We start from the raw sequence: 19,490 nt of genomic DNA, 5'->3' as shown, positions 1-19,490 counted from the left end.
CACACATTAGGCAGAAGTTTGGCAATAATATGGGTATAAAGATAAATATAAATTGAAAAAGAAAAAATCAATTTTCCTTAGTACAAAAAGACTCTCCCCTAACTCTTTTCTTTCAAAGCATTTTCTTTAGAAAACATATAATTGTAAATTCTTTTATATCCTTTTTTAAAACCTAAGCCTCTTCCAGCTTTATAACCCAAGAATGTCTTTCCCAAGGCCTGGGAGCTCTTTTCAAAATGTTATCATCATAGAAGATAGTGTCAAAAAAAGCCAGAGCTAGACAGAAATTAAAGCAGTGAAGGCAAATTTTATTCAGGAACTATTTCAACTAGGGAAGACAGACCCCAGTATAGAACTGAGCTCTGTTCTGAATACTAGGACAAGTGGGAATTTGCCAAGGAGCAGGGTAGGGCAAGTGGATGGAAAATTACTAAGAGCAAACATCAAGGGCAGGGAATTTCTGGCTAAGTGGACTTGGAAGCATTATTTTTCAAGTCCCGAGGAAGGCAGGCCAAGGTGTTCAGATACTGAAGGTTGGGGAGGAATTTGATCAGATATCAAGGGTGGAAGAATTCCTGCTAGGCTGAACCAGCAGGATTGTTGCTAAAACTAATCTATCAGAACCAAAAACAGAGCTCAAGGGTGAGGCCAAGTCAGAAAGGACTCAGGGAAGCCTGATTCAAGTTTGATTAGAAGGAAAGTCTTTGTCAATAGCATCACGGTCTCCTGGTTTCTGTAGGAGGATAGGAGCTAACTTCAGCGATGCTTTGCTCCAAACTTACTATCATAAAAAATGAGGTTTTTTTCTTTTGGACAAGTTTAACTAGCACAGATTTATCACATGATTTTAAGATGAATGTGTGAAAAATGGTGCTGTCAATTCCTCCTATTTGAGAACATGCATAGGATAGGTTGTATCTGCTTGGCTATACAAAAAGGTAAGATTTATCTCTGTCTGCAGTCTCTTTAAGGGATTGCCTGTGAAAAATACCATATTCTGGTGTAATGTTTATTCAGTAACAAAACTGAAAAAAAATCTCTTTTTCTTCTACCTTTGTGGAGAGGTTTTCTGGGTTGTCTGGAGATTTGGGTTTTAAATTATATTTCCCCAACAGGGAGAGTGAGAGTTTTCAAACACTCTTGGTTGGAGGGAAATCTCAGAGAGCCATTCTGCAAAGTTCTCAGATGATATTTAGTGAAGTTTGTATGTTTCCTTTTTGCCCAATAATTCTATTGGCACATATCCTAGAGAAATTGTCCTTAAGAAAACAAGTACAGGGCATTCAATACAGTATTGTTTATTGGAGTCAACCTAGATGCCCATCACTAGGGAAACAAACAAGAGATAAAAATGGTGGATATATATTATGGAATATTGTGCAGAATATAGAAAGAATGAACTACATGAACATACAGAAGCAAGAACAGATCATAAAATAGCACTAAATGAAAAGTAATCAGAAGTTACAGCATGTTACCATTTATATAAATAAAAAATTGACACAAAACAATACTGCCTGCTTTTCAAAGCCAAATGTGCCACTCAAGGTTTATGAGAAACATTAGGCTTGTATTTTTGTTTGGGATGGAAGTGGAATTGGAGAAAAAAACTGAAGATAAAATGAAACAAGGGTCTTATGTGAACAACTAATGATAATGTGCTATAACCTGAGGAATACAATCAACTTTCTGAGCCTGAGGAATAAATAAAAGACAGAAAAGAAAAGAGGTAAAGAACAAAGAATTCTCCCACAAAAGAACTGATGGTCTCTCTAGTGACTTAAGACTACTATCCCTGCTGAAAGTCACTGTCCCTCTATTTCCTACCTTACAGCTTAATACAAATATAAAAGGATGGTAAAATGAGAAGGCTGTATTGTGTAAGACAGAATAAGTGTCTTTACAATTCTATTTTGGCTGCCTCTTAGGAAAGCTTGTCCATTAATTTTTTGTCAATAAGTCATGGACAGATTAACTTTTTTAGAAAGCCCCACTAGAAATAAAAGTTTATCTAATTAAAACTTTACTTCAGAAGAACTAACTTTTCATTGAATAATGTATGTTCATTGCCAGACATTAATAACAAGGGCTTCTGCTGATGGCTTTGTTTAGTGCCACATAATTATCTCTTCCACTGCCGAGTAAGCCCTAAGTGGTTCTGCATTGTTTTATGACATATCAAATTCAAATGAGACAGTGAATTTTCAGATAATCTAAAAAAATCACTAATAAGAGAGTGCTCATTGCATAAGGATCAAATGTCAACAAGAATATAAAAATTAAATGAGCATTTGAAATCTCCAAACTTCTGGTTCTCTGAAATTAAAGGCATTACAAAGCCAAACTGCAGCTAAATGTCACCACAGTTCTCTACCAATAACGGTAGGGCTTTTGAGGAAATAAATGTAACAGCCAATTTAAAATGTCTTAAATAACAAATTATTATGCAGCTCAAGATTTTCTTATTTAGGTCTGTAAAGTCACCTCTATTTTATTTAAATGTTTCTTCTCTAAATCAGGCAGTGACACAGTAAGTTTACTATAATCCATAGTAATGTAGCTTCCCACCTGTTTTCAGATTCAAGATACTTTTACCTATAAATAGATTTAAATCTGTATGTTTTGACCTTTGTCTGGTATGTATGAGCAGAAAGATGAATGACATGAAGTCTTTTTTTCATTTAAAATGTTTAATTTGCTTGACTTTTAGTTTCAATTTCTTTGTTTCTTGTACAGACACATAAAACCATATCATAAAGAAACCTTAAAGTGAGAAAAAGAGATTAAAAACAATGGTCACTGATTTTGTATTCCTCCTGTGGCTTTTAAATGTTACCATCTTTTGCTTCAAATACTATCTAGAATATGTTGTCCTTAAAGAATTACTCAGGACAAAGGCTTTATTTAGTTTGACAAGTCACGGATAGCTGTTAGTCTACAGCTATACAGGATCTCTTCCTCAACAGCTGACTGGCCAAATTCTTGAGCTTTACCTAGAAATAACATTCTTAGAATTGCTTGTTTATATAACATAAAGAAAACTGTGTTAGCTCTCTCCAAGTCTGGTTAGGAAAGTCACAACAGATTTCTAACAATATACTATGATAATCTTTATACTTTTATCCAAAAGAGCTGCATCCCTCAAAATAAGCAGCTTAATGTAGATAATTTATATAATTGATCTGATCCAATTTCTTAATCTAAAAGTTTAGATTTCTGAATTATTGTTATCTAGTCTTCATATTCTTATGATGAAAATTTGCCCAGATAGGTCATCTTGTTCAACTAGATTTTCAGAGAAGATAATACTTAAAGCACAAATATGAATCAGATTTCTCTGGCATTTGAATTCCTGTGAAATAAAAATGTAGAAATTGTTTTTCTGTATGTTTTAGTCAATAGTACAAAATTAATCGAATCATGACAAATATGTTGATAGTTACGTAGAAATTTAAAAATCTGCATGCCTATATTTTTCTTGAAAAAGCAGTCCATTGTATGAGGCAGCCATCTGGTGACGGAAAAGAGCACTACAGACAGTATTTTGATGAAGTGAACATCATCAATATTTCACACAAATCAACTGAATCACAAAAATATATAGTAGCGTTGTCCAGCAGAACATAAAAGTTACATATGTAACTCAACATTTTCTAATTGCCTCTTTTAAGAAGTAAAAAGAAACAATAGTTTTATGAATGCATTTTTATTTAACCAAATATATCAAAACTATTATCATTTCCACATGTAGTCAATACAATATTTTACTTTTTTTCATACTAAATTCAAAAGAAGATGTATTTTTTTTTCACATTTCAAGACTTCAAAAGCCACGCGGGGTTGAGGGTAGGGGCTTCCACAATGGACAGCACAGATCTGGACTATGCAATGAGAGCTGCGGTTACCTTGATTTGAAAATCATTAAAATGATTTTCACAAAGTTCATTCATTTCTCTGCCTCTCTTCTTTAAGTACTGCTTTATTTTCTAAATATGTTTTGCCTCTGAACATTTTGGAATATTTAAATGGCCCTGAGAAGCCTGTCCAAGAACGACAGACCCGTTCAGGGCCCCTCCTCTCCGGAGGGTACCGGGGCGTTGGTTTGCCCGAGTCGTCCTCCGATTCGGCCCGCTCGGGGCTCAGCTGTCTGGGCGGCGGCCAGCTACATTCCTGGACGGCCACGATCGCGGGCCGCCGGAGGGAGGCCCAGTCGGGGGATCAGGGCCTGCCTGGCCGGCTGGGCGACTTGTAACATCACAGCGCCACGCCTCGGGGGTTCGAGTCCAGCAAGGCTCCCGGCTTCCAGGCCCGGACGGTCAAAGATTTTCAATGGGAGAGAGTCAGGACTGGAGGAGGCAACCAGGTCCCGCCACCGCCCACAACTCGATGCTTCCAATTCGGTCCTCTGATCTGGCGAAAAGAGCGCGCAGAAACGCGGAGACCCGCGAGCGTACAGCTCCCCACCATTTCCCAGAAGCACCAGCGGGGTCCTCCGGATGGACCCCTACCTCTGCTGATTGGTTGAAGTTTGCTGCCACGTGACCCAGGGTCGCCGCTTCTTCCCCCACCCCCCACCCGGAGGTCGCTGGAGGCTCAGAGTGGGTTTCCTAGGCAACCCAGCGGGTAGTGTGTACACACCAGGCCCGGGGCTGGAGGGGATGTCGTGTCTTCTGCTACAAGACAAGGATTGAAAGGTCGGAGTGGATTCTGCTCTGTCTCGGATTGCCCCGGAATCCATCTCTCTCTCCGGGATAAGGTGAGTGTCTGCCACCTGATGACCTTTCGGGCGTACATCAGTGTAAGCAGACCCCGGGAGCCTGCAGCCCTCTCCTGGCTCACCGGCGGCCGCACTGGAAGGAACACAGGAGAGCGTCCAAGACCACGGTACTGGTGCATTGAAGATGTTAATAATGAGAGACTGACATGGCTTTATCTGAGGCCATTAGGATGACCGGGCAAAGCTTAAGAGGAGAAGAAAAAGGAGGGCGACCCAAAGCCCAGGGCAGCCTTTAATGCACTGGTTAGTGGAACTGGGCTGAGAAAACTAATGCTCCGTGGCCAAACTTGATACTGCCCACCAGGAGACAGAAAGGTGTTTGGCCCATCAGTGATTAACAGGTGGATTCTGATCCCTTTATACCCAAGGGAGGAAACAGTTTGACCATATAGGGCTTCTAGTCAGTAGAAAAGAAATTTTATTTTTCTCAGAATGGCAACCTACCTTGCTCTCTACTTTGTACTCTCAGTATTATTATACTCTGATTGGTCATGTACAGCAAGTATTTCTTTAAACTAAACCATATAGAACCCTGGGCATGACAATTCAAACCATTCAGCAAACTTTTACAGGCACTGACAGGTTCCTGCTGTCTGCCTTCAATGAACAAGTAGCCTGGTAGGAGGAAGGACCTGCAAGCCTCCAGTACAGCCAGCAGGTCTATATGTGGGTGTATTCAGGCCTTAGCTGGGGTCACACACAAGAGAATGATTACAGTACTACCAGAGACAACTAAAGTCTTCACGCAGAAGATCCTTGGTTTAAATATTTAAGGATGTATGAAGTATACCATAAAGTCAAGGGACAGACATTTTAGGGAAGGGAAACAGCAAATGTCAAAGTACAGAACTATCCCACCCTGTTCAGAGTAGCTGTAACCAGAGCCTGGGTGCTCTGGGCAGTTTGTGGTTGATGAGCTTGAGAAGTGAGCAGGTGTGAAAGCACGAAGACCATGAGAACCTTCCAAGGAGAGGAGCCTGAGCAGCTTTACTTTTCAGCAGGCTGGCTGCCATAGTAGGCTGGGTTGGAGGGAAGTGGGACTAGAGGGAGAGTATCCAGTGAGGGCTGAAATGATGACGGCCTGGACCAAGACAGATGCAACTGGAATGTGAAGGAGGAAAAAAACACCTGATAGACATTTAAGAGGGATATGCAGAAGGATTTAATGAGGAATGAATGTGAGCAAAGACCAACAGAGTGGTTGAGGATAAGACCCAGGTTTCAGACATGGATGATTAGAAGGATGGTGTCATTTACCAAGAGAAGGCATACATTAGGAGAAAAAGGCTGGCAGGAAAATATAAGGAGTTCAGTTTTGAACATACTGAATTTGAGATGCTGTGACATATTCAGGTGGCGTTTTTCATGTGGTTATTTGGATTTGTTGCACAGGAAAGAAGAAGATAAAGATTAGTATTTTTTCACCAGGAAGAAAACAGTTGATCCAGAAAAGTAGGTTTCAAATAACAAGTAGGAAGAAGCCAAGGAGAAAAAGTCAAACCAAAGAAGAAAACAAAGAAAAGAGAGTCATCCACATTGTCAGATACCAAGTCAAGGTCAACTTAAGTTGAGAGGTGAAACATGTCCAGTGTCCTTGGCAATTAGCTTTCTGTCAAAAAATGGAGGCCTGAGGTGTCCACAGTAAGATTGCAGTGAGCTGAGAACTGAATAGAGGTAATGAAGTGTTGCAAATGACTATCTACAAGTTTCTCTGTGAAGATACTTAAAACTAGTTAGAGAATACAAGATAGGATAATTTTTTTTTAAGAGAGGAAGGACTTAACTAACACAGATATATGGAAAGAAAAATGACCCTAGAGAAGGAAAGATGGGAATGAGAAGGAGGGAAATTTGGCAGACCAGTGTTCTGAAAGAAACTGAAGAGGGTGGAATTAGTACACAGGAAGAGAGATTTGTATTGGACAAGAAAAAGAATGCTTTTACTAAGACAGGAAGGGGAAGAAACGCAGTTTTAGGAAGAAAGGGAATTTTTAAAATGTATCTGAATGCTCGCTTCTCTGTGAAGATGGGGACAAGATCATCTGCTGAGAGAAAAGGAGAGAAACTGGAGAAAACTGGTGGAAGTTTAGAATAATCCCTATGTCATGAATTGCAGATCTGTATCTCTAATCCTACTTTCTGTAGGAGAGGAAGATGAAGAGGATAGTATAAAATGTCTGTTGTTGAAGATCCAGCTGAAGTTAGAGGCCATGCATTTGTAGTGACTTAAACTCATGCTGGTGATGTGAAATCTTCCAGCAGCACTCCAGAGTAGAGAGGAGAGGTGATTGGATCAGTTCAATATTTGAGGTTTGAAGGGTGAAAGATATAGAAACTTCTGGTGGCTCCTGGTACCCTGGAGGGACTAGAAAAGACCTGTAGTTTCTTAGATGGTAAGGCCCTGAAAGGAGCTTTCCCAAAGTGCAGGAGAGTGGGAACAAGCTGGCCAACAGGACGCATCTCCTGCTGGAATGGGAAGCTTCAGCTGGAAGCCTTGGACGCACCTGTGACTGGGGAAAGCCTCATAAGGCTTGTAAATACCAGGAAGGTCCAGGATCTTCATAATTGAGATGTAGTTATGCAAATTATTGAGTTTTGGGCTTCTTGATTAATTTTTTTGCTGATTAACTGTTGAATTAGAACAAGATTTTTCCTAAGTGAGGGCCTTGATGAAGTGAGAGGTAAGGTTGATAACCCCAAATACATATTTTTCTCCATCAAGAAAAAGTAGTCTCCTTGAATTAATAGAGAGATAGCCTTGTTCTTGAGGAAGACTCAGTACTGTAAAGATGGACATTCTCCCTAAATTCATCTTTACAATGGAATCTCAAAGCCCCAAGTGAATTTTTAAAAGTTAAGTACAAAATAATAATAAATCTTATCTGGGAAAGTAAATATGAAAGAATAACCAGGAAATCTCCAGAAAGAATATGAAGTGGAATTCACAATATAAGTCACAGTAAATCAAACAAGATAGTACTATAGGAATAGACAGAGCTAAGGGAGAGAATGGACTGGAAAGTCTGAAATTAGGCTCAAGTTTTTGTGACAATTTACTGCATAACAAAGGGAACAGTTAATTTTTTCTGGAATAGATATCTTGGACATAGACTAGAAAACTTGGATCACCATTTGGTGACTTTGGGGGTACTGAGGACAGGCTTCATCCCCAGTGTGGTGGTGGGAAGGCAGGCTTGCCTTTGCTGTTCACAGACATTAAACCAGAGTGCAGGGGCTTCTCTGATGAAAAGGTGCTGCAAAGCCCTGCTCTGCTTGGTGGGCCAGCCAACTAAGCCTATGCAGACTGACCTGGGCTGCTGAAATCCTTTCAGGTTGTTCCTTGCTAAGTGCCTGGCCACCCCTGAAGCCTGTGCTGTAATATCTGGGGGTTGCCCAAGGATGGGGTAAAAAGACAGTTGCCAGTGGGAAGCAGGGAGGGAATGATTGGTATTACATTCAAAACAGATCCATCATCTAACTACTACTTACCATCCCCCTCCTACCACCCTACCCCAACCACCATCCTCTCTCACATTATTTTCCCGAACTGCTCTCCTTGCTTCTGCCCTTGACTCCTACAGTCTGTTTTCACTTGAGTAGCTAGAGTGATCCTTTTCAAAACTTAAGACAGCTCATGTTACTCTTCCACTAAAATTCTTATACAGCTTTCCATCTTACTCATAATAAAATCCAAAGTCCTCAGAAGGACTTAAAGATCACAAGATAGCACATGATCTGGCTCCGTAATACCTCTTTGACCTCATATCCTACCAATCTCCATTTCCCTCCCTGTTCTCCAGCCACATCATTTTCCTTGCTATTCCGCAAACATGTCAAGTACACTCTTAGCCCTGGTTTTTTTTGGATTTAATCTTCCATCTGTCTGGATTCATTTCCCCCAGATTTCCTCATAGCTCACACACACTTCCTTCAGCTCTGCCCAGATGCTACCTCATCAAGAAGTCTTCTCTTTCCTCCTACCCCTATCATTCTCTGACTGGTAGATATTAAGCCCTCAAGATACATGTTAATGTATGAGTGAAGGAAAGAACAGAGAATCCAGTGTAACGGGATGATTTCCTGGCTGTGTTTTTCTTTGTGGTGCTAGTGGGGTAGGGTCCTTCCCCCCTTGACTCAGCATGGTGGGACAGAGTCCCCAGCTTACCAAGCCTTAGTACAAATACAGACTGTGTTCAGTACTCCCATACAGATCTCAGGGTCCTTTGGTTTTGTCCCCATGGATGGCTCACGGCCACCCTCTTCCCAGTCACTGCGGCTCTGAGTTTGGGGAATTTTTTAGGCTATTTTGTAAAACCTTTTTCTGGTGCCTTGAATTTTGGGCTGGTTTGTACTGGTGGGCTTTTCTCACTCTGATGCCATCTATTTCATTTTCAGTCTAAAGACCTTTCTCAACATCTCTGGCAACCAATGCTCTTTTCCTGGCACTGCTATATGTATTCTTTTCTTATTTTCATATTTCTCTCATCATTCTAGTTGTATTGGTGGAGAGAAGGTAGGTAAAAGTGTGAACTCAAGTCACCATTTTTTTCCTTAAAATGTTAATTTATGTGTATACCTACATGTATATAATTTTGCACAAATGAATGAAAGTGAACATATAGTTTAAAAATAAACATTAAATTTTATTTAAATATAACATAGATATCTATGAATCACACAAATCTTAGATATCTAATTTTATTTCCCCAAAGTGAACGCATTCCTTTAACCAACACTCTGATCAAGAAAGATACCTTCCTCAGCACTCCAGAACCCCTCTTCTGCCTCCTCCTACTCACTCACCCCTGAAAGGCAACCACTCCCCTGGCTTCTAATACCACAGATTAGTTTGATTTCAAATATAATATGAATGGTGTCACGCAGTATGTTCTCATTGTCCATGTATCTTCCTATGCTCAACATTGTGTTTATGAAACTCATCCTTGTTGTATACAACAGTGGTTTATTTCTCATTCCACTTCTAGCTATAAGCTGATAAGAAATGTGTACCAATGTCCTGCAAGATAAAAATGTTCAAGAAAGTACTATTTAGCTCCAGACAGGATACAGTCAAAATGTCTACCAACAGTAGAATGAACAAATGATTATATATTCATGCCATACCATACAAAACATGCTTTTAAAAAACATAATTTTTTTCTGTTCCATTTTTGCCTAGATCTATCCCCATCTAATCTCTCATGCCTATTATAACTACACAAGCTTTCACCTGCATCGAAGGTAACTCATGTTACAGCTTAGTACTTAACCTTTACACATTTTCTCCTTACATAACCATACACACACACATATACACCTGTCTAAGCTCACATATGTCTGTTAACAAAGAGCTATTATGGTAAAAGTAGGGTCATAATATATACCATTTCTATATCTAGCTTTGTCATGCCATCATACTGAAACCAAGATTTCTGTATTTTTAAAATAGTGTCTGGCATAAGACATTAAATAATACATATATTAATATATAAAAATGAAATTTTTGAAAAATTTTGACAAATAACAAAATTAAATTTTATTGAAGCTATTTAGGTATTAAGAAGTTCCTATCATCCAGAAGAAGTTGGCTAATTCATTTTAATAAACATGTGTTACCATGACAGGTATGCTGTTAAGCCCTGAGAATCCTTTTCTTTGCTAAATACAGTAAGAGAACTGTGTTCAGTACCACCCACAGTATAATGGGAAGGATTAACTGAGCCTTACAAAGTTGAGTAACATGGATACCACTAGGCGAGAACTGAAAGACATGAACTGGGGGCAAGATGAAGGTTTAGATGAGAGATGACTATGTTCTTCAAGTGTTAGAGGCTCATAGTGTGGAAGAAAAATTATACTTGTTTTACTTGAACCCAGGAGGTTGACAATGAGTGGGAAGGATTACGGAGAGACAGAATTAAGTTAAGAATAAAAAGTAACTTTCCAACAGAAAACTTCAGTGATAGAATGGGCTGTCTCAGGGTCCAGATAGATTCTTGGTAATGTGTGAAAATTTCAGGCCACAGGTGGGTGGTTCCCCAAGTAGCTTTAAGTTCCCATTCAACTTGGAATGACTTGACTCTAGCATTTATTTAATTACAATTTTTCATTTTCTTTAACAATTATAGTATTATGATCTTTATTTTTAATGGAAGATGATTGAATGTGAAAACCTAAACCAAGAAGAAATAATTAAAGAACTGGTGAGTCAAAGCTAAATTTTTTCTCAGCTACATTTGCAATAATATTAAATGGAACATTTTAACACTCCTTTTTGGAGTTTACCTACAGAATTCTTCTACCCTTTGACCTTTGGAAGCAGAAAAAAATCATATATATGTATAACTTTCCTTCTTGTAAAAATAAAAAATGGTATCAGTGCAATTGAGAGTTTGTAACTTATAATGGCCAAAATAATTTTTTACCATTTTAACTACATAATAACCCAATTTCTTTTTTGAAACCAGTGTTTATGCAATGGTTTATCTTATAAGATGGTTGGACAAGAAGGACCAGATACTTCAAAACTGGAAATGTTTTTCTCAGGGTATCCCCGTATAGTTGGATTATCATTGTTTCCCAATTTAACAAGCCTCACAATTGTTGCTCAAGATATAAAAGACATTTCAGGGCTAGAAACTTGTTCACAACTTAAAGAACTCTGGATTGCCGAATGCTGCATAGAGGTAAGTCTAAACATACCTTGTATGAAGTATTTTATGCTGAAATTTTTGCCTTTGGAAAAATAATTCATTGAAACATACGCATGAAGCATGAATCAAAACAGATAAATAGTGGAGTGAAGAGGAGACCATACATTATGAATTGCAATAAAACCCTTTACCCAGTAAAACAAAACAAAACAGATAAATGGGCAGAAAACAGAAGTGAAATTTATACAAAGAAGAAAATAGAAATAGCCAAACATAAGATATACTCTACTTTTTAGTAATTAAATCAGATCAAATACCCAGTATTGCTTAGCAGTGAAATACTCTACTTTTTAGTAATTAAATCAGATCAAATACCCAGTATTACTTAGCAGTGAAATTGGTTCTATTTTCTGGTAGTGAAATTAGACACTATTGGTTGTGTAAAAATTATAACATCTATATCAAAAGACAATATTGCAAATGTATCAGGAGCGAAAGAAGGGTATGTACCTTTTGACTCACAACTCCCTATTCTAAGATTTTGTCTTACAGAATTAATTCAACAGAAAACAACTGTATGTATGATTTGTTACAGTATTTCTTTTGTTAGCTAAAAATTTGAAACATAAATATGCCACACATAGGGTTATTTTTAAGAAAATTATTATAAACTTCATGAAATATTTTGTTATTCCATATTATAATTTAAAGGATTATTAAAATATTTTAGTCAAGTAAAAACCCACAAAGTTGCATAGATATGAATATAACAATATAAAAATAGGTACAGAGTTTATTAAAATTTATAAAGAATATGAAAATTGAAAATAGTTATATAAATGGAGGGATTATATGTTTTTATTTAAGAATTTTCAATTCATGTTGCTGGGTTTCTATTCTGCAATAAAATGTGATTTTTAAGTGAAAATGTACTTAAACTCTATTAAGAGGATTAATGGCAAAACAACACTATTCAGTCTTTTTTTGTGGTTACAGAAAATCGGAGGTCTTCAAGAATGTATAAATTTGGAAAAACTGTATTTATATTATAATAAAATTTCCAAAATAGAAAATTTAGAGAAACTCTTCAAATTGGAAGTTCTTTGGCTGAACCATAATACAATTAAAAATATTGAGGTAAGATAATTTCAACAATTTATATGTAAAGTTAGTTAGTCCTTTGAAATTTAAACCATATTGTCCAATATCATATGATGGTTAAGGGCCAAAATATTCATCACTAGTTTAATTACTGTTAAGAAGACCTAACATGTATATAGCATTTTATAATGTATAGAGAAAACTTCATACACATCATTTTCTTTACTCCAAGACTAGGAGGTACGATGTTACTTCTTCTTTGAAGGTTAAAAAAAAGAGGTTTAGAAAAGTTGTATATATACCTTGAACTCCTCCTCTTTCCCTCTCCACTTCCCTCCCTGTTGTCTCCTCCTCCAATAGTTCTGTCCAAGCTCGAGAGACACAAAGGTGGCTTCATCGAGGCACCCACTTACTTCTATGCTTGTGAAGTACATGGCACCTGTGCTCAGAACACCAGGAAGACTAACCAGACTGAGCAGAAAATTTATATGTTTACATTTTAATGATTTCTCCTAAATTATATATTGTCTACATTTTTAGGGTTTACAAACTTTGAAGAATTTAAATGATCTCAACCTTGCTGGAAACCTGATAAGCAGCATTGGTATGTACTGTTTTATTTGGAATATGAGATAAGGCTATAACAATTTTTGATCAGTATAAAAGTGTACTCTTAGATTATTTTCTTTCAGACTTTTTTGTATGATATCTTTGCAAAGCATTTCTAAATCTGTGATTATAGGAAGTGAAAATATTACTCATTAATCAGTGGTTACTAATTATGCAGTGTTACTGTTAGCCTTATTTATATATGCAAGAAATGATGGCCTTTTGAACTCAAAATGTGACAGAATATATTGAACAGGAGGTAAAACATGAAACTTAATTTTTCTTTCATCTTGTTTCTTAAATTACAGGTCAATGTCTTGATCCCAATGAGCAACTGGAAAAATTAAACCTTTCTGGTAACCAAATAAGTTCTTTCAAGGTATGATTAACTAGAATAATTCATGTTTATTTGTCACTCTAAATCATGAACCATCTTAGTACAGAAAATGGAGTAGTCATTTTTAAGGAATAATTCAATTATTTTTGGCTATCTTATTATACTCCCATAAACTTTAGTATAAGATGACTAAATTGGTCCTAATGATCTGACTATTAAAACCAAAAAATAACTATTTACTTGGCTTTAGGATATCACTTTGTTTTAGTTTTCCACTGATTTTTCTAGCTATACCTGTTCAATGTCTGGTTTTTCATCCTTTCCTGCTGCCTAAAAAAATGGACTGCCCAAGGTTAGTTCTGGGATCTGGTCTTATTTCTGCTTGCATTCATTCTCTAAACTTAATCTCCTCATGCCTTATTACTGTAAAACCTTTTATCCACTTATTACTCCTAAATCATATCTCTAGTTTCCCTAACAATACCCTAGAATTATAAACATCTGTCTTAACTCAGACTGATTTTTCCTCTGCTGAACTTTGTCCTGCAGCCTTCTCCCACTCTCTAAATGGCATCTCCATTCTCCTAGTAACTTAAGCCAAAATCCTTAGAGTCATTTTGATTCCTCTTATCTCTCCCTACTTATACCCAATCTGTCAGCAAATTCTATTGGCTCTACCCTCAAAATATACTGTCTGTTCATTTTTTACCACCTATATCACTAGTATAACCTGGTTCAAAGCTTCTTAATACTTTTCACTACTATCAGTCTGTTCTCCAAACAGCAAACCACTCCTTTAAAAAAAATGTCAGATCAAATCTCTCTTCTGCTCAGAACCGTCTCCTGGCTTCTCTGCTCTTTCATAGTACAAGCCGATTCTCACGAGATGCTATAATCTAGTCTCCCTACTGCCTCTCTGACCACAGCTTCTACCACATTCTTCTCCTTTGTTTACTGCATTCCAGCCACTGTGGTGTCCTCACTGTTCCTTGAATATACCAAGCACACTCACCTTAGGGCCTTTGCACTTACTGGGATATTCCTCCCTCATATATCTTCATGGCTTGTCTCTTCATTACTTTCAGGACTTTGTTCAAATGTTGTGTTCTTGGTGATGCCTTTCCTGCCAAATTTAGCTAAAATAACAACCTCTACCCCACCCCCAACCTGGAGCACTCCCATCACTCCTTCCCTGCTTTTACTCTCAGCACTTACCCACACCCCTTACTAGAAGACAGACTCCATGAGGGCAGGAACTTTGCCTGTTTTGTTCCCTGCTATACCCACAGTGCTGAAAACTATACTTGCCATGAAATAAGTCTCAGTAACCATTTGTGAGACACTTGAGTGAAAGAGATTTAAGAACTAAAAGACAATGTGTATGACATATAATAAGGGTGAAAACACATGGCATTCATAATTTTGACAGTGTCAGATTGAAGGTACATATTCAAACACTTCCTCTAGGCAATATTGAAGAAAAATGAGTAAATTTACCATACAAATAATTTTGAAATGATCAGTATTAAAATGGGCATTCTTGACTCAGAGAAGAATGTAAGACACCAAAAAGCTATAGAATGAGGCAGAATGTTATAAACACCTTGAAAAGAAATATAAACAAAATTTTATTTTATTGGTCAAATTCAAGAGGAAATATTTTATGTGAACATTGAACGGTTGGCAAAATTTCTGTAAGCATTGTAGGAAAACCTGCGATGCAGTGGGAGATGGGCATTCTGTTGTGGGGAGAGCAGTATGCACAAAGGCCTGGAGATAAGAAATTCAATTACATCAGCAGAAGAGACCAGAGGTGGCTCTGAAAGATAAATTCAGAATGTTGTGGGAGGCGATGGTTAACATAGGAGGAGACCTGAGAAGGAGTTGCCTAGGAAAAGAGCATTCTAGACAAATTTGTGCAGGGCCTAAGTGGTTGAAAGAGCATGGCAAATTCAAGAAACTAGAAATCTTCTGTGGTTGAATCAGAGTGAGTTGAGGCTGAAAAAGATGTGTCAAATGCTGGGAGGATAAGGTATTACATTACCAAGACACCATGTAGAAGTTGTCTTACCCTGACTGGCCATGGCAGCCTTACCGTGCTGAAACGCATAGGCAGCATAGAAAGATCTGTCACTTCCAGCCCTGCCAAAAAAGGCAGCATAATATGGTGGTAACATGAAGTTTTAGTGAAATAATAATATAAAAGTCTTAGAAATGACTAGCACACACTGAGCATTCAATAAGTGTGCTATTCTATTACTATCACCATCCCTTTAATTACATTAACATATCTATTCCAATCTCCTCATCAAAAAAATGGGGATAAAAATTGAGTTATTGTGAAAATTCATTGTATGACACAAACTTTAAAAGGTTCTCTATTATAATGATGGCTATCATAAAAACACTGAACATGACTCATAGCACCTTTTACTATTCTCATATTAAGTAGTGTTCCTGAAATGCTAGTATCCTGAATTTTTGTATCTTAACTTTCTACCCACCCTAAAGAGATACTATCCTGGTGGTGATGAAATAACTTCTGTGCCACTTCATCCACAGTAGGTACAACACTAATTTTCAGTGAGATTTTGTGCTTTCATAGGCTCCACTAACATTTGACTTTTGAATGTTGGTGGGGATTCTTGTTCATACTCAAAATGGCCCAGATTGATGGTCAAGTGCCACAAACATCCAGAAATCAGGATGTCTTACTCCAATCAAAGAGGGTCTTTACTCCTCAGAACAGACTGATGGTTGACCTTCCTTGCCCCTGCAGAATTTGATCAAATAATTCTTCTCCCAACTCTGTCCAGAAATGTCTCTTTCAGAGCAACTCTGCTTAGTCCCACTCCTGCTGTGGGCCCAGCCCCAGCCTTAGGTCCAGCCATTGGGCCAAGTTCCCACTTGTCCAGAGAGTTTGGACACACACTGGCCACCTGCATGTTTTACTCTCAACTATAGCAGCCTGACTTCACCATTTGCTTCCGCATTCCATTTGTACTTGATGTTCAGAATTAATGCTTCCTGGTTCTTGCTTTGGATTTCCCTTAATTCTGACTCTGACTCTCCTACCTGGCATTGCATCTTTTTAAGTCCAGCCTCACCATAGTGCCCTCCTATCCCAGGCATGTTCAAATCCTCCTTTAGAAATGGACAGTTGTAATTAATTAATTGAACATTATCATTGCTCTTGTTCTAGGACCTCACTAACTTAACCAGGCTGCGTCACTTAAAGGATTTATGCCTGAATGATCCACAGTATAAAAACAATCCAGTTTGTCTGCTGTGTAATTATTCCACACATGTGTTGTATCACTTGCCTTGCCTTCAAAGACTTGACACGTTTGATGTGTCATCAAAGCAAATCAAGGAACTGGCAGATGTAAGTGCATACCTAATCAGGTATCTGTGACTTGATTAACTGCTTCTCCCTGGCTGTGTCCACATATGGTAGGTAGTATTATCTTGTCTGTTCTTGTCACCAAGTCTGTTTTGCCCCAGTGAGCTGGATATTTCACATAAACATACACAAATAATAACAGTCCTAGAAACTCAATTTTGATGGCAGTACTAGAAGGTGGAATAATACAATGATTTACAATTTGTACAAAGCTAAAAGAAGGAAATCTGAAAAATTATCACCAGTGATAAGAATAACGGAACTAGTCATGTATGTACAAAAATTAATAAAGCCAAATAGAGTAGAAAGGAAACAAGTATCCTTCTCTCATTTTGAATATTGCATATCAAAAGTAGAAGACACCCATGGTTGATGGTAGAATGCCAATATTAGGTAGATTTTAATCTAATTAAAGGTGATTTGGGGTTCCCTGTTAATAGAAGTGGATCTACCCACACTGCCAAAACCTTGACTATCTCTGAAATCTTGAAGAGAGCTATTCATGAGCTGTCACTGATGGCAAGCCTCCCACCAAAGTTGCTACTCTGACATACCACCAAAAGGATCTCTAATTTCAGAGTAGAGTGCATAGGGATTCACCATGTTTATTAATAGGCTTTCTACATTATATTTTTACCTCTCGTTCCAGTCCCCATTTGTTCATTCAGTTAACAGTCCAATAAATAGGTTTTACCTATCTGGAACATGCCAAATGTGAGGATGCCACCATGTGAGGCCTTCCCATCCCTCCTAGTGGCTCATCTATCATCTCAGCACAGATGAAAAATGTCTTTATCTGTTTATATTAACTGGTTGAACTTTTGCTAGCCTGAGGATTTATTCCCAAGTTCCACTTTCTCCTCTCTTTTTTCCAAACCTGAGATTATGCTCTCTCCCACCCCAACCTAAGAAGTGAACTTTCTTGCAATACTGAGCAAACAGTTCTTGTCTACTAGATGTTCAGAGTCATGGAGGACCAGAAGACACATGGAGGACCAGGAGGGAGTGTCTTCTCTAACAACGTTAAGTCAAAAATGTCACTTCTCAGTGACAACCATATTTTTGAAATTTCCATTTACCATCTGTGTGGTTTTTCATCAGGCTGTTTCTGCAAAAGTGAGCAGGGTGAATATGCTTCATGAAATTACTTGGCTGGTTACTTTATATAATAAATAATTAATGCCTATTACATTCCAGGCCCAGTTCAAGGCACTAGAGATATAGAGTGCTCAAAACAGACAAAATCCCTGCATTTGTGGAACTGACATTCTAGTGAGAAAAAGCAGATAATAAACAACTAAATGAGAAAACCACTAGTATGTCAGATGGTGATAAATGCCATGGAGAAAAATAAAACAAGGATGAAGGAAACAGGGTTTTTGGTAGGGGAAGAGGTAGGAGTGTTAACTATTTTATATGGGCTTGTTGGGAGAAGATTTGCTAATGCGACACTGGAAGAGAGACCTGAATGGGCCAAAGGAGCAAGCTTTTCAGGGATCAGCAAGTGCAAAGACCTTGAGGCAGAAGCATTCCTCTTCTATTTGAAGAGCATTAGGAGATCAGTATGGCTGGAGCCAAGTAAGTGAAGGAAAGAAGAAGTAAGAGATGAAGACAGGAGTGGGGGTGGGGAGAGATGATGTGGGACCCTGGACTGTTGTAAGTACTTGGGCTTTTAATTCGAGTGAGATGGGGGCCACTGGAAAATTTCGAGCAGAAGAGAGAGAAAAATGACATATTTTAAAGACCACAGAGAGACCAGTTAGATTTCAGTAACATAGATGAGATGCTGGTGGTGGTTTCATATAGGTCGTTAGTGGAGGAGGTGGCGAAAAGTACTCAGATTCTGACAGAACTCTCCTGGATTTGCTGCTAGGTTGGATAGAAGGTGCGGAGGAAAGAAATCGAGGATAATTCCAAGTTACTGGCCTAAGCCACTGAAGGAGAAAGGGTGTTGTTATGTGATGAGATGAGGAAGAGTATGGGAGGAGTGAGTGTGTTTAAAAGGAAGAATCACAGTTTAAATTCAGGCCTGTGAAGTTTGATCTTTTGAACATCCAAGGGGAGATGTCTTTTCAATAACTGATTGGATATATGAGTCTGTTATTTAAAAGAGTTGCCTGGGTTGGAGATAGAAATATGGGAATTGAAGGCAGAAAGATGGTACTTAAAGCCCAGAACCAGATGAAGCACCAAGAGAATGGTGTGAACGGGGAAGTGTGTCACTGGGGTGCTAGAGACAGGGAGAGAGGAGGAACCCGCAGTGGAGACAGAAGATTTGAGAGAGGCAGGTGCTTTTGAAATTCTGACTGAGATTACCATACATTTGTTTCAATCTTGTATGTGTCAGGGGTAGTATTTAAAGAACAACAACAAAAAAAAGAAACTGCCACACAGTTCCTGACATCTTGCCTTAAATTATGTCATTTTACTTTAGTTTTCCCACTGTAAAATACTTACCCTTTCTTTACTTTTTAAGGCATAAGTAGGCTATATAATACAGTTCGATTTAGCTCAGATGATTTTTCAATTCAAAGTATTTTTAATTTAAATATTGCATACAGATTTCCAAGAAGCTTTCTTCAATACCACTCATAAGAAGATAGGTGGTGC

At 38.0% G+C, this 19,490-nt stretch overlaps 1 protein-coding gene across 1 annotated transcript in view; it reads left to right on the top strand.

The window, feature by feature from the left end:
* The first annotated feature begins 3,730 nt into the window (after window positions 1–3,730).
* The window catches only part of LRRC9 (leucine rich repeat containing 9), a 115,721-nt gene continuing 99,961 nt past the window's right edge, over window positions 3,731–19,490 (top strand). Inside the window, exons 1-7 of the mRNA XM_057488407.1 lie at window positions 3,731–4,756; window positions 10,906–10,980; window positions 11,245–11,463; window positions 12,427–12,567; window positions 13,072–13,135; window positions 13,449–13,519; window positions 16,680–16,862. Of these exons, the coding sequence (XP_057344390.1) occupies window positions 10,933–10,980; window positions 11,245–11,463; window positions 12,427–12,567; window positions 13,072–13,135; window positions 13,449–13,519; window positions 16,680–16,862 (726 nt within the window). The 5' untranslated portion in view covers window positions 3,731–4,756; window positions 10,906–10,932. The remainder of the gene's footprint in view (window positions 4,757–10,905; window positions 10,981–11,244; window positions 11,464–12,426; window positions 12,568–13,071; window positions 13,136–13,448; window positions 13,520–16,679; window positions 16,863–19,490) is intronic.

The sequence above is a fragment of the Manis pentadactyla genome, chromosome 11 (genome assembly GCF_030020395.1).
Source record: "Manis pentadactyla isolate mManPen7 chromosome 11, mManPen7.hap1, whole genome shotgun sequence".
NCBI classification, from domain to species: Eukaryota; Metazoa; Chordata; class Mammalia; order Pholidota; family Manidae; genus Manis; species Manis pentadactyla.
Note: the sequence above shows the minus strand (reverse complement) of the source record. Positions and strands in the feature narration are given on the sequence as shown.